This window comes from Protopterus annectens, chromosome 6.part1 (assembly GCF_019279795.1).
Source record: "Protopterus annectens isolate FY-2018-M chromosome 6.part1, PAN1.0, whole genome shotgun sequence".
Taxonomy (NCBI): domain Eukaryota; kingdom Metazoa; phylum Chordata; order Ceratodontiformes; family Protopteridae; genus Protopterus; species Protopterus annectens.
Window position 1 is genome coordinate 131356972 of NC_056738.1, and position 13523 is coordinate 131370494.

Sequence of the window (13523 nt, forward strand, 5' to 3'; positions counted from 1 at the left end):
GAACATTAAGTGTATAGATACCCAGATTTGGTATAAAGATTGACAGGAATAAGATATGTTTATTTTACCTGAACGGAAATTCTGTTATGCTAGTTCAGGCCTCAGAACTCTCAAAATTTCTAGGTAACAAAAGAAGTTGAAAAATGCACGACCTTAGCTGGGCTAAGTCATAAAGCTTAAAACAGCTTTCTTAAAAAAAAAAAAACATCAAAAGGCTTAGTGTAGCAAGAGGGTACATTGTCAGTAATAAACAGCTCATAATGAGAAATGCAGTTACTTGTGCAGTTCTTACAACTTTGATTCCAGAATGATTTTGTTTTCATACAGTTTACAATAGAGAGTAACTATAAAAGTGCATGATAGGATGTGCCCCCAACACAATGCAGTACCAGCAATAAAGATGACATGGATGACACAGAAGGGTGGGTGAGAGATACAAGATTTGTATCAGTGTGCTTGCTCAGGAGGAAGGGAGGGAGAGTTGTTTCGGCTCCTTCCCTTGTGGTGACCTGGTGCTTTAGGAGAATGGTGGGCTTGCTCACTCGAGAGAAGGCCACAAGCACTGAGGTGGGGTGGGATGGGGAGATGCTGGGTCCACCCAAGCAATGCAGCTGCCCTTGCAGAGGCATGTTATGAAGCAAACTGACCTCCTGTAATCAGGGATATAAGCAGTTCCTCCACGCTGATGCAGCACTCACGTCACAGTGGGGGTGAGACTAGGGTTAGGTCATACAAAAAAAAAAAATGCCCTAACTGCTGCCAGGACGATACCCCTGCAAGTGTCTCTCACCTCACATATAACAAACGTGCAGGGAACAACTCTCATCCAATGGGGAATGAATGGCTCAATAGCTTGCGGGAAGCTGATGGCCAGCAGACAGCTAGGTGCAAAAAAATGCTATTAAAAATATGTAAAAGTAGTTTGGATTGGAATTTTTAAAAAGAGGAGAAGTAACAGAACACGCAGCAAAGTTTAGCTTTTAATAACTGAAAATGCATTTATATTAAGAACCTGAAATGGTGATCTCAATTTTAACCAAGTATGATTCTTCTTGGAATGGTTCACTTAATGCAGAAAATATAAATATAATACAGTCTGTTCTATACTCTAATAAGTTCATAGTTCTACAAAATTTATATAAAAATTACATAACGGTTCATGATGAGTACCTGCTCCATCTCCAGAGATTGAACTTGCATTGATTCCTGACAAACCAAACAAAGGGCACTCTCTATCAGTGTTAACGTGGCCCCATTTATGGCATTTAATGCATCTCACATTCCTCACCTGCAAAACATCAGGCACAATATGACAGTTGTGGGTTTGTAAATGTTTAACAAAAAGGTTCACTTTCAGCTAATTGCACAGTAACAAACATAAAACATAATAAAAGAATTGCAATGAAAAGGCTATTTTTATTAATACATCCTTCAATGTCCACTTCTATCCATTTCAGGCTTGCATGGGAGCAGAAGCCTATCTTGACACTTAAAGAAAATAAGAGGAACAGTTCCTGGAGAGAACGCCTGGCCATCAGTGGATGTGCGCTTACTTATGCAAGCACATGTGCACAAACACATGTAGGGGGAAACTACAGTGGTTGGTTAAAAAAAGTAAAAAAAACACATGAAAGATATGTAGAGTCTACATGGAAGTCACCCTACGCAAGGAGCAACCTGGGGACCCAAAACCTGAGATCTTGAGACACAATATAAACAACAATGAAATATAGTAAAATCGCAAAGTCCAGAGCAAATAGGCAGTCCACCAATGCGTAAATAAGTAATACAATCCAAAATACCAGAACGAACTCAAAACTGGTACAAGTATAAAAAAACACCTTTTATTCGAACAACTAGTAAGCGCTTTCACCCTGAGGCTTCATCAGAACTACTTACTAGTTGTTCGAATAAAAGGTGTTTTTTATACTTGTACCAGTTTTGAGTTTGTTCTGGTATTTTGGATTGTATTACTTATTTACGCATTGGTGGACTGCCTATTTGCTCCTGTATATGCTCTGGACTTTGCGATTTTACTATATTGGTTTCGTTATTGCAGGAGCAGTCTTCCTGTTGTGGTTTTTGCTAGTTCTTGTTTAACAATGAAATATAACAGAAAACTCAGCCAGGCTGCAGATGCACTAAATAAATACAATTAATAAACAGTAACAGAACTTTGTTTGGTTAAATGGTACAGCTAATTATCTTTCTAGAATCAGACTGTCCAAAATGAGCCTAAATATACCACCAAAATTACAACTTAAGGCAAATGGAGTAAGAGAATACTATAAAGGTACTGGAGAAGTACAGCAAAAGGAAATAGCACCTAACCAAGTGGTCAGCAATGAAAAACATGCAAGAGTTGTGAGTCCTGACAATACAAACAGAGGGTCTTAAAGCCTCTGAAACACCTGGTATTTCCCCAATTATTCCACTAAGAAGACAGGCTGTCTGTGAATTATTGGTTTACAGTGTTATTTCTTTTTAATAGGCTGTATTTGTCTTTTCATCCCCAAGTAAAATATGATGAATGGTTCAATGAATAAACTAACAAACTTATGGTTTACATTGCCCAATTTAAAGTTTGCCTAATATATGTCACTGGAGAATACAGAATTTATAAAACAGTCATCTTACTCTCATTTAAATACTGATAAATCATTTGTCACTCTTCCATGTCTAGGTAATTAATTCCACATACTTCCTGCCCTAATACGAAAGAAAGCTCTCTAATTTTGAATTGGAAACAGGAATTCTTGCATCTAAATTTTTATTCCTTGTACCAATACCATGATCAATAAAGTCAATATATAATATGGTAGACAATAATTTGTCCTTAAGGCATCTAGATATCATATTATACAATGACTGGCCCTAAACATTCAAAACGAGCACGGTGATAGGTCAGCCCAACCAGCGTGCCCGTTGTAAATCCGAGAATATACTAATGGGAAAAGGGCAAAGGTCCAGTTGCCCTGACTTTTTCCATTAGTATATCCCCTGATTTATTTATTTTTTCTTGTCCAGAGGTAGCAACGAAGAAAGGAAGATCTCCATTGTTTTAATCTCGCTATGTTAAATGAGTTTAACATAGCGACATAGCTTAAAAAAAGCAACTGAGATCTTCCTTTCTCCGCTGCTTTTTTTAAAGATATCTCGCTATGTTAAACGAGTTTAACATAGTGAGATAGCTTAAAAAAAAGCAAAGGAGATATTCCTTTCTAGGTTGCTTTTTTTTACAGTTATCTTGCTATGTTAAACTCGTTTAACATAGTGCGATACTTAAAAAGCAATGGAGATCTTCCTTTCTCCATTGCTAACTCTACACAGCACTGATGTACTGAGTAAGTGGGAACACGACCCTTACGCATGCGCAGTACATCAGAAATGCCCCAGGATACCTGCGGAAGGGTAGCACAGAGTCATTCTACAATATTACTTAAGAAAAATAAGTATTTTTTTTTTCCTTAAATAATGCCATTGTATAATAGCAATAACTCATGGCTGGGTGTGGACAATGCTGGATTTACCCATAGTTGCCTTTGTTCGGTCAGGAGGGCAAAGCCCTCGTGACCAAACCACACCAGCTGTGGGTAAGTCCAGCATTACCCACACCCATCCGTGGGTTATTGCTTAAATAATCTCATCTCTTAGAAGCCTGCAGCCAAAGTATACAAAGATAAATATACAAGTCTTTCTTTACAGGACAAGTTATGCCAACCATCTGTCTGGTAGAGGTTTTCTGAATCCATTCTAACTTCTTCAGTTGCAGAACATTTAATGCACATAAAGCCCTCCCCCCCCAAACACTCAATAACAGCTCTTGTATTTGTTAAAGAGATCTTCAGAAGCACCCAACTACCGCTGCTTGACAAGCATTAAAGTACATTCCTCATAACATTTCCTAATAATGTTTGTCACATTAACTTGAAAGTTAAGATTTGTATTTACCATGATACCTAGATCTCTCATTATTTATTTATTTTATTTACTGTCATTTGTTAACCGGGTTGGTCCAACTGAGCCAGGAGCCCATTTTCAGTGCAGACCCAAGGAGAAAAGCTCCAGATACAGTTCTCAATATCAAGAACAGAGATACATTCACAATGGTGAAATATCAGGTTGTTATACATAGAAACTAAGAACCACAATTTTACAAAGTTGTGTACAAGTTGCAGAATATTAGTACAGCACAACAATAAAATTTTACATGCAAAAATATATACAGGTTTCAGCAATAAACTCAATGTACATCAGTATTTACAAGAAACAAGGTGTAGGTAAACAGTAACAAATGTATTAGAGAGACAAATCGAAAATATGACATATGCTTAGAGTAAGGAGGTAGAATTATGAAGAGAGCAGTAAGATGTCAGCTAGGAGTTACATTAAAGGGAAGGGCATTCCAGGTATGAGCGACAGAGAATTTATAAAGGGATTTACCTATATTTTTAGTGGGATTGTAGACATCTAGAAGATGTCTGTCAGATGTGCGAAGTTGGCGATGGGGATTATAGAGTGATACAAGGTTTGAGATGGGGGGACAGGAAGTAGGGTTACAGAGTACAGAGTGTGTAATATGTAGTTGTGGAAGAAGTTGTTTTTGGAATTCAGGCCAAAGTAAAGACGTTTTTGGAATTCAGGCCAAAGTAAAGACTTAAGGCAAGGCAGTGGTGTGATTTTTATGGCAGACTGGAGGCAGATCTAGCTATTTTGTGGTAAGTTTGTTCTATTTTGGAGAGGAGAGATGAATGAAGGTTAGTGAGGACTGGAACTGCATACAGAAGGCAGGGTAAGAGGACAGGCATAGCAAGGGAGGGTTTGGTGGGGGGAGAGAGTAGTTTATGATTAAGGTACAGAAGTCCAATTTTTTGGTTGGTTTTCTTTATACACTGATGGATATGCATGTCAAATTTTAGTTCATCCTTGATAGTTACACCAAGTAATTTAGTATAAGGTTCAAGTGTGATGCTAGTACTGTTAAGTGTGGAAATAGAGAAGGAAGATTTAAGATGCATCATTGTTTTGGGAAGGTGATATTAAGATTACCACAGAAGAAACGGAAACCTGACTGCCCAGGGCGTAAGGATATTGATGATTATGCCCAAAATGTAAAATGGTGCATTTTCCATTGTTAAAATTCATACCTTTGGTTATTATCCATTCATATAAGTTATCCAAATAAGAGTGTAACAGATGCCAATAACTAATATTAGTTACTGCCAGCCTTATCTTAATATCATCAGTGAAGAGGGGTTGGGAGGGTGGCCTAATGGTTAAGGTGTTTGCCTTACAAACACAAGGTGCAGGGTTTGAATCTCACAAGGGATAATTGGCTAGGCTTAAAATGGCTCGCAAGGGCAGTTAGCCTAGTACTAACCTATAAACTTAACCAAACAGAGTTAGATTTGGGACACTCTGACATCCCTACACCAAATAAAAGTGGCCCCAAGACTGAATCCTGAGGCAATCCCCTGGCCATCAATCTATACTTGTAGCAGGAATTTTTAATTCTCAGTCTGTAAGTTTTGCCCAGTAGCCAATTAAATACCCATTTACCTACATAGCCAGGGTTATCAGTTCTCATTAAAGTCCACAAAACTGTTTCATGGGGGATGGAGCTATACTAGAAAAGCTCATCCAGCCTCTGCCACAACTTGCTGTGAGGGAGAGGGTAGTTTTTCTTTTCTTGTATTTTGTGTTGCTTTATTGTCTTCTTCTATGTTCTATATGGTGATTCATTTTCTTTACACTGTGTTTTACTTGTATTCTGCTTTTAATTGCATATTTAAACTAGGAAAGGGAACACATATGTATCTCTTGTGAATAGAACAGGAATTAGAAAGTACAGTTTTGTACCTACCATAAATGTAGATGTTCGAGTGCTAATACAGCTGCAGTCATAACAGATGGGTTCTCCTGCCGTCAGGCGGGTCCTCGGTCGGCCGAATTCCAAAGTCTAGGTCCGGCGTCGGTTGTCGTCACTTCTTCCCTGACGTCAGTGCGACAGGGGTATAAAAGAACCAGCCGACTCCATTTTCTTCAGTTTTTCTTGCCCCAGATGTCAGGTGCCCCCAGAAGGAAGGCAATACATAAATTTGTGTAATAAAGCAATGCCATATAATCAAAATATAGTAGTGCAAGCAAATACATCATGAATGAATACCCCAATCTGGTTGCATGAGGATATGTTAGCCAATAGGCCTGTCCCAAGAGGGGAGGGAGGGAAACCTGGACTGCAGCTGTATTAGCTAGGTATGGTAGGTACAAAACTGTACTATGTTCATCGTGCATACAGCTGCAGTCATAACAGATGGGTAGAATCCCAAAGCTAAGAAAGGGGTGGTAGGCACTAGGTGGAACTAGGAGGAGCCAGAATGCCCTGCAAGACTGCAGTGGCAAAGCCCGCTCTAGATTTGGAGTATAGTGGAAGGTGGTAGTGCTTGGAGAAGGTATGCACAGAACTCCAAGTGGCTGCTTCTAAAGTATCTTTGGTAGGAACTCCTCTAAGAAAGGCTGCAGAAGTAGCCGTGGCCCTTGTGGAGTGAGATCTGATGCCTGTAGGTACAGTTTTGTCATGATAAGAATAGCAAAAGCGTATGCAATGGGCTATCCATTTTGAGATTGTCTGCTTGGAAATTGGCTTTCCTTGAGCTCCTATAGCATAGGACACAAAGAGCTGATCTGATTTTCTGAAAGGCTTTGTTCTGTCCAAATAATAACGCAGTTGTCTGTGGATGTCCAAGGAATGTAGTAATCTCTCCCCTTTGTTTTGAGGATTAGGATAAAAGGCAGGTAAATGTATGGCCTGATTCAAAGCTACCCTGGATACCACTTTTGGCATAAAGGACGGGTTGGTTCGTAATGAAACTCTGTCCTGATGGAAGATGATAAAAGGCTGCACAGCCATGAGAGCTTGTAGTCCTGAAACTCTACGAGCTGAGGTAATAGCCAGAAGGAAAGCTGTTTTCCAGGACAAATATTGCAAATCTGATGAGGCAGCTGGCTCAAAAGGAGGCAAGGTCAGATTTTCCAGAATGAAATTGAGATCCCAAGCAGGTTTTAGTTGTTTTCTTGGGGGTTTTAGATTCTTAGCCCCTCTGAGGAACTGTCTTAAGAGGGGGTGAGAGAATAAGGGTGGATCAGTGTTGTATTCTGCAGAAATGGCTGAGGCATGGATTTTGATGGAGGAGAATGAAAGTCCACTGCTTAGGAGCTCAGCTAGGTACTGTAATATCCAAGGTAAATTCAGTTTTCCAGGATCCTGGCCCTTTTTCTCATTCCAGACACAAAACCATTTCCATTTTGCGGAGTAAGCTTTTCTAGTAGACGGCCTTCTGGCCTCCAAAATGACATCCTGCACCTCCTTGGAGAGTAGGGTCTGTTGTAATGTTAAGGAATCTTCCATGCGGCTAGATTGAGTGTTTTTAGCTGGCTGTGAAGAGTTTTGAAGCTGTGCTGAGTCAGGAGAAGAGGCATTAGAGGCAGGGTCCATGGTGGGGAATGCGTCAGGCTCCTCAGGAGTGGGTACCAGTGTTGTCTTGGCCAGTCTGGAGCAATGAGAATCATCTTTGGTCTGTCTGCTCTGATTTTCAATAGAACTTTGGGCAGCAGAGGAAGAGGTGGAAAGGCATAAACTGTCATTGATGTCCAACTGAAAGAGAGAGCGTCCACTCTCCAGGCCTTTGGATGAAAAATCCTTGAGCAGAATTTTGTCAATTGGTGATTTTTGTGGGAGGCAAAGAGATCTATGTCTGGCCTTCCCCATGCTTGGATTATCTCTGTAAAAACTTGAGGATGCAACTTCCATTCATGTGGATCTGTCATATTTCTGCTTAGGTTGTCTGCCAGCGTGTTTTCCTTGCCTGGCAAGTACTGTGCTTGTAGTTCGATTTGTAAGTCCATGGCCATGTTCCAAAGTGACATGGCCAGTCTGCATAGGGGTATGAATGTGTTCCTCCCTGTTTGTTTATGTACCACATTACTGTGGTGTTGTCCGTTCTTATCAATAGTTGACCTGGTTGCAGAAGGTCTTTGAAAGCTATAATAGCATTTATTACTGCTAGCATTTCCTTTTGATTGATGTGAAGGTGCTTTTCTTTTTAGGACCACTTGCCCTGAATGCACCGATCTGTCATGTGCGCCCCCCAGGCGTAGTCCGAGGCGTCTGTTGTGATGACTTGATTTGCTTGAGGCTTGCTGAATGGGAGACCTGTGTTTGTTTGGCATGCTTGAGCCCACCACAGAAATTCCTTTTGAAGACATGGAATTAGTGGTATTATTGTTTCCAAACTGTGGCTGTGTTGAGACCATAGGTTTTTCAGGTACCACTGAAGTTTCCTCATATGCAGCTTTGCACATGGGATTAGTAAGATGCAAGATGCCATGAATCCCAGAGCCTGCAGGATTTTCCTTGCAGTCAGCCTGGTGCAATTTGCTAGTGCTCTGAAGTATTGAGTTAGTTGCCCCTGCTTCTCTGGCGTGAGGTAGGCCATCTGGGTGTTTGTGTCCAAGTTGGCACCCAGGAAAATTATTTTCCGAGAGGGTATTAGCCTTGATTTCTTTTTGTTTACTGTGTATCCCAGAGAATTCAACAACATTATTACATAAGCCAGATGTTTCAGAAGAATGTGTTTGCTGTCTGCTTGGATCAGGCAGTCATCCAAATAGGGGTATATTTGTATCCCTTGAAGTCTGCAGTAGGCAATTACTGATGCCAGGCATTTCGTGAATACTCTGGGCGCAGTAGATAAGCCAAAGGGCAATGCAGAGAATTGATAATGGGTTGAACCTGCAAGAAATCTGAGGTATCTTCTGCAATTTTGTCTGATTGGGACATGCAGGTATGCCTCCTTGAGGTCCAGTGTTACCAGCCAAGACTCCTTGCCCAGCATGGGAAGAAGCTGCTGTAGAGTGAGCATCTTGAATTTTGGTGCAGTAGAAATGTGCTTAGGATGGATAGGTCCAAAATAGGTCTCCAATCTTTTCCCTTCCTTGGTACCAGGAATAGTCTGGAATAAAAACCTTGACCTTGTTCGTGCGTAGGTACCTCTTGAATAGCTTTCATGTCTATGAGATCTGTAATTTGTCTTTGTGCCTCTGCCCTTTGATTGTGTGGCAGGTTTGGCATGCCTCTCATTTTTGGAAGGGTGTGAAAATGGAATCTGTAGCCTCTGTTTATAATGTCCAGGATCCATTTGTCTTTTGTGACAATATGCCAATAATGCCAGTTTTCTACCTAAGGGTGCTGCCATTTGAGTCTTGCTTGGCATGCAAAGGGGAAAGTCATTGGGCTTGCTTTCTGAATGGTTGCGAGTTATCCTCAGCACCTCTTTGTGTAGGAGCTTGCCATTGTCTGCCTCTAAACGATCCTTGGTATTGCCCTCTGCCTCTCGGGTGCCTGTATCTACCTCTTTGGGGTCTGTCCGTGGCTGGAAAGGACCAATTTTTGGAAGGCCAATTTCTACTGAAACATGGTGGTTGTACCTGCAGAAAATCTTTCACAGTTTGCATTGATTTAGCCTTTTCCTCCATTTTCCTTAATACCTCCTCAGCATTAGCACCAAATAATACATCCTTTTGTAGAGGGGCATCTAGTAATTTAGCTTTTACATGATCTGGCAAGGTTTGTTCCTTGAGCCAGGCATGTTTACGTATGACTGATCCTGTAACTGCAGCTCTACATGAGGCCTCTAGAGTATCAAAACCACATTGTAAGGTATGTTTACCCACTTGTTCTGCACTATGCATCAAATCCTGCAACTCCTTCAAGTCTGGTTGTTCAGGGTGTGACATTTTACTTTTCAATTGTGATAACAGAAACTGTTGGTACTTTAGCATATGGAACTGACAGTTTAATGCCCTCATGGTTAAGGTAGCCGAGGTATATACCTTTTTTCCCCACCTTTCTAAGGATCTGGAATCTCTCTTGGAAGGTAATGGATTTTTAGCAGTGGAGGCCTTAATTCCCTTGGGGCCCTGTGAGATGGTTTCTGGGTCAGCAGCACGGCTTTTGTATAACAATTGGTGTGAGTCAGGAACCCTGTAGTACCTGTCAGGCTTGACTGGGGCTGGAGGTAGAGAATCCGGGTTAAGGCAGGCCTCCGAGTACACATCATCTAGTATGTCCAAGACAGGAGGTATAGCCAGAGGCCTGTGCTGAGGTAGCAAGAGAAATTCCCTAAGCCTTTTCTTGGAATCTGAATAATCTTGGCCTTCCCAGTGGAAGTGTTCTCTTAAGGTATGCAAAGTTTCCCCAAATGAGTAATCCTCTGGGGGGGAGACAGAGGGAATGGACTCCTCTGCATCAGAATCTTCAAAAGGGGAGTAAGAATGTTCCTGATCATCAGAGTGCTCTGAAATAATGGAGCCCTGATCAGAGGAGGGGGATTCTTCCTCCACTCTGGGCCTTTTGTCTGGGAGGGGGGTGAGAACCCCTGATAAGAGTAATTAAATCCTCAGCCATTTTAAGCATCTGTTTTTTAGGCATGGGGCATGGAGATGGGCCCTGTGTAGCTTGTCTCTTAGAGTGCATGGCTGCTTTAGACTTAGTGAAAGCCTTGATGGAGAAAGAAGAGGGAGGTCTGAAGACACCTTGAGAGGAGCTGGACCTGTCCACATTTTGAGATTCACCGCCAAGAGTGGCTTCGGTATCTGTAGTTGGGGTGTGGGCCGAGGAGCCTGCGACCTCGGGCACAGGAGACACCGCCAATGAAGTGTCGTCGGTAGTCAGTGGCTGCATAGGCGCCTCGCTGAGAACCGGACCACGTGTAGTCGGCTTTGGTGTGGTGTCGGTAGAGGCCGCGGACCTCGTGTGTCGGTCCTTATCTTTGCTCTTTTTAGACAAAACTGGAGTTGGAGTATCCGATGACATAATATAGTTAAATGTTTTGCCAAATAATGCTGGGCGAACTCCGCCTGATGCTTAATTTGTTGAATGTAGCACAAAAGCGACAGACCGAGACGTCGTGGTCTGGGCCTAAACAAGGAATACAGAGGGAATGGAAATCCTTATGCGGTATTTGCTTCCCATATGAAATACAATTATTAACTTTGTCTGACATCGGTCTGAGGCAAGAAAGGTTTCCCCAAAGGGGTACTTAGCTTTCAAGAAGACTTTGGTTGCAAATTTTTCGTAATTTCAGGAGCTGGCCGACCGGCACTTGCGAATTGCTTCTGCTTCGGGCACCGCGCGGCAAGAAAGACTGAAGAAAATGGCGTTGGCTGGTTCTTTTATACCCCTGTCACACTGACGTCAGGGAAGAAGCAACGACAACCGACGCCGGACCTAGACTTTGGAATTCGGCCGACCGAGGACCCGCCTGACGGCAGGAGAACCCATCTGTTATGACTGCAGCTGTATGCACGATGAACATCAGGTCAATTAAGGTTAATTACCTGCAAACTGAGGGTGGAACTGGCAACTAAACCTTCTACTTAAGGGGTAAAATAAAACATTCCAAGCCTTTACTTAAAAAGCTCACCTAGACTGTCACACAACTTTGCTGTTAGTTAGTTTTTGTTTTCTTGTAGTTTATGTTGCTTTATTGCCTTCTTCTATTTTCTCCATTGTGATTCATTTTCTTTACACTGTGCTTTACTTGTATTATTTAAACTAGAAGAGAGACCATAGCTGGCTCTTGTGAGTCAAACAGAAATTAGTTTTTTCCCCACCTTCCCATGCTGGTGGTGTGTTTTTAAACTCAACTATATATCTAGCTGCCTACCCCTTATGTTAATTTGATCACATACCTCCTTCCTTCTCCTCTTTCATTTGGTATTGTCAGTAAGCACAAAATTATCATTTTGTGAAATCTCTCCAAGTTTTTTAAATTTATTGGCCATCCCACTGTATTCAATACAATCAGAATACAACCTGCCCATTCCCTTCCAATCTATCTTGTTTTTTTTTTTTTTTTTAATTAATCGTTCTTCACTTAGATAGCTAAAGCTTAAGTTAGCCCCTCTTTCATATCTAACTCCTTAATGCATGTTGCAGCTCTCAGGATATTAACCAGTTTTTCCATCTTACCTTTAAAATCTGCAACATTTACTCAAAGACCACCAGTTAACGGAGAGCCCACAGTCTGCTTCTCAGCAGTCATCTTGGGATTAGTGCTTCTGTTTTGCTCCTGGAGATGGAAGGACCATAGGTACATTTCCTGGGGACTGCTGATCACTGAAAAGCCTAAAAATTGCTTCATATATGCCAGTTTGGAATTTGTGCTTGTATTTTGCTCCAGGTGAGAAAAAGAACACAGTGCATAGATTCTGGACTTTTAGGCTAGGAAGTGAGTGTCTGACTGTGCTTGACCTTCCTGATTGGTCTGGTTGCTATTTAAGGCATCTATTAGGAAAAGGCTACAACAAGCTGTGATGCCCTTGCACTGGCCCAGCAATCAAGGAGCCTCAATCCTCACCACTAACAACAGCGAGGGGTGTCCATATAGGGAAAAGATAATAAATGCACACAGTAATGTACAATTTCCCTTAAGAGCACACAGAAGATGACAGTCAGTCTGTGGCTGATTTTTCCCTTTCTTCAGGTCCCCAATAAGACTCCACACTGGCACAGCTATAGGGTCCAGATCTCAGCCTAGTGGGCAAGCTAAAACCTACAGCACCCTCTCTGTCCAACCAGTGCTTTATGTCTCTGCCCAGGTAGCTGACACACACACACACACACACACACACACACACACACACACACACACACACACACACACACTGAGATAAGAGTTACATACAACCACACAGACACTCCTGGGGAAGGCTGGTGCAGGTTCTCCGGCTATGCCCCTTTTACCCACACTATACGGTAGTACCACTTGCCACCACCCACTAATATTTATCAGCTACTAAAAAGGCCCTTAACAAAGGGTGTTCAATTATTACACTGCAATATTATTATCCAAATGGTAAGTGCAACTGAACAGTCAAGGCTTATTGGAGTGGCTTGGCCAGTATCACTAAATACATGCAATGTACCCTTAGAGCTTAAATTATCTCTACACAAAACAGTCACAGTTGAAAGGTTTAAAAATATTTAATAATAAATAATAAAAACACAAGACAATACGTCTTACTACACAGTGATAATCAAGAGTTCAGAGATCACAGAGAAATACTTAAAATAATACAGCAGAAAAGTTCTGACATCAATACATAAAAAAGACTAATCTAATCTTCTTGGTTCCAACTCTATCTAAGAGAAAACACAGTTCCAAAATAAACTTACATATAGAGCAAGACAGTGTTGGTGATGTTGGATGTTCTCAAGACAAATTCTCTCCTTCTTTCGGACCTTAAATTGATAACACAGTAGCTCTGATTCATTTCAGATTACATCATTTCTTTCTGGTTCCCAGGGTAACACAAACTCTGAGGTTAATAGCCATTTTGATCTTGCAGCTGGTCAGGAAGCCAGAGCAATAAAATAAATTATACATATAAGTTCTAACCATTAACTCTGGCCTCAAAACAATAAGCAGAATGTCTCCCTCTAGACAGCTCGGCTCTGAGTT

General features: G+C 41.4%; 1 protein-coding gene across 1 annotated transcript in view; it reads right to left on the bottom strand.

The window, feature by feature from the left end:
* The window catches only part of CIR1 (corepressor interacting with RBPJ, CIR1), an 823643-nt gene that overhangs the window by 181558 nt on the left and 628562 nt on the right, over positions 1 to 13523 (bottom strand). Inside the window, exon 7 of the mRNA XM_044075555.1 lies at positions 1171 to 1288. Coding sequence (XP_043931490.1) covers positions 1171 to 1288 — 118 coding nt within the window. The remainder of the gene's footprint in view (positions 1 to 1170; positions 1289 to 13523) is intronic.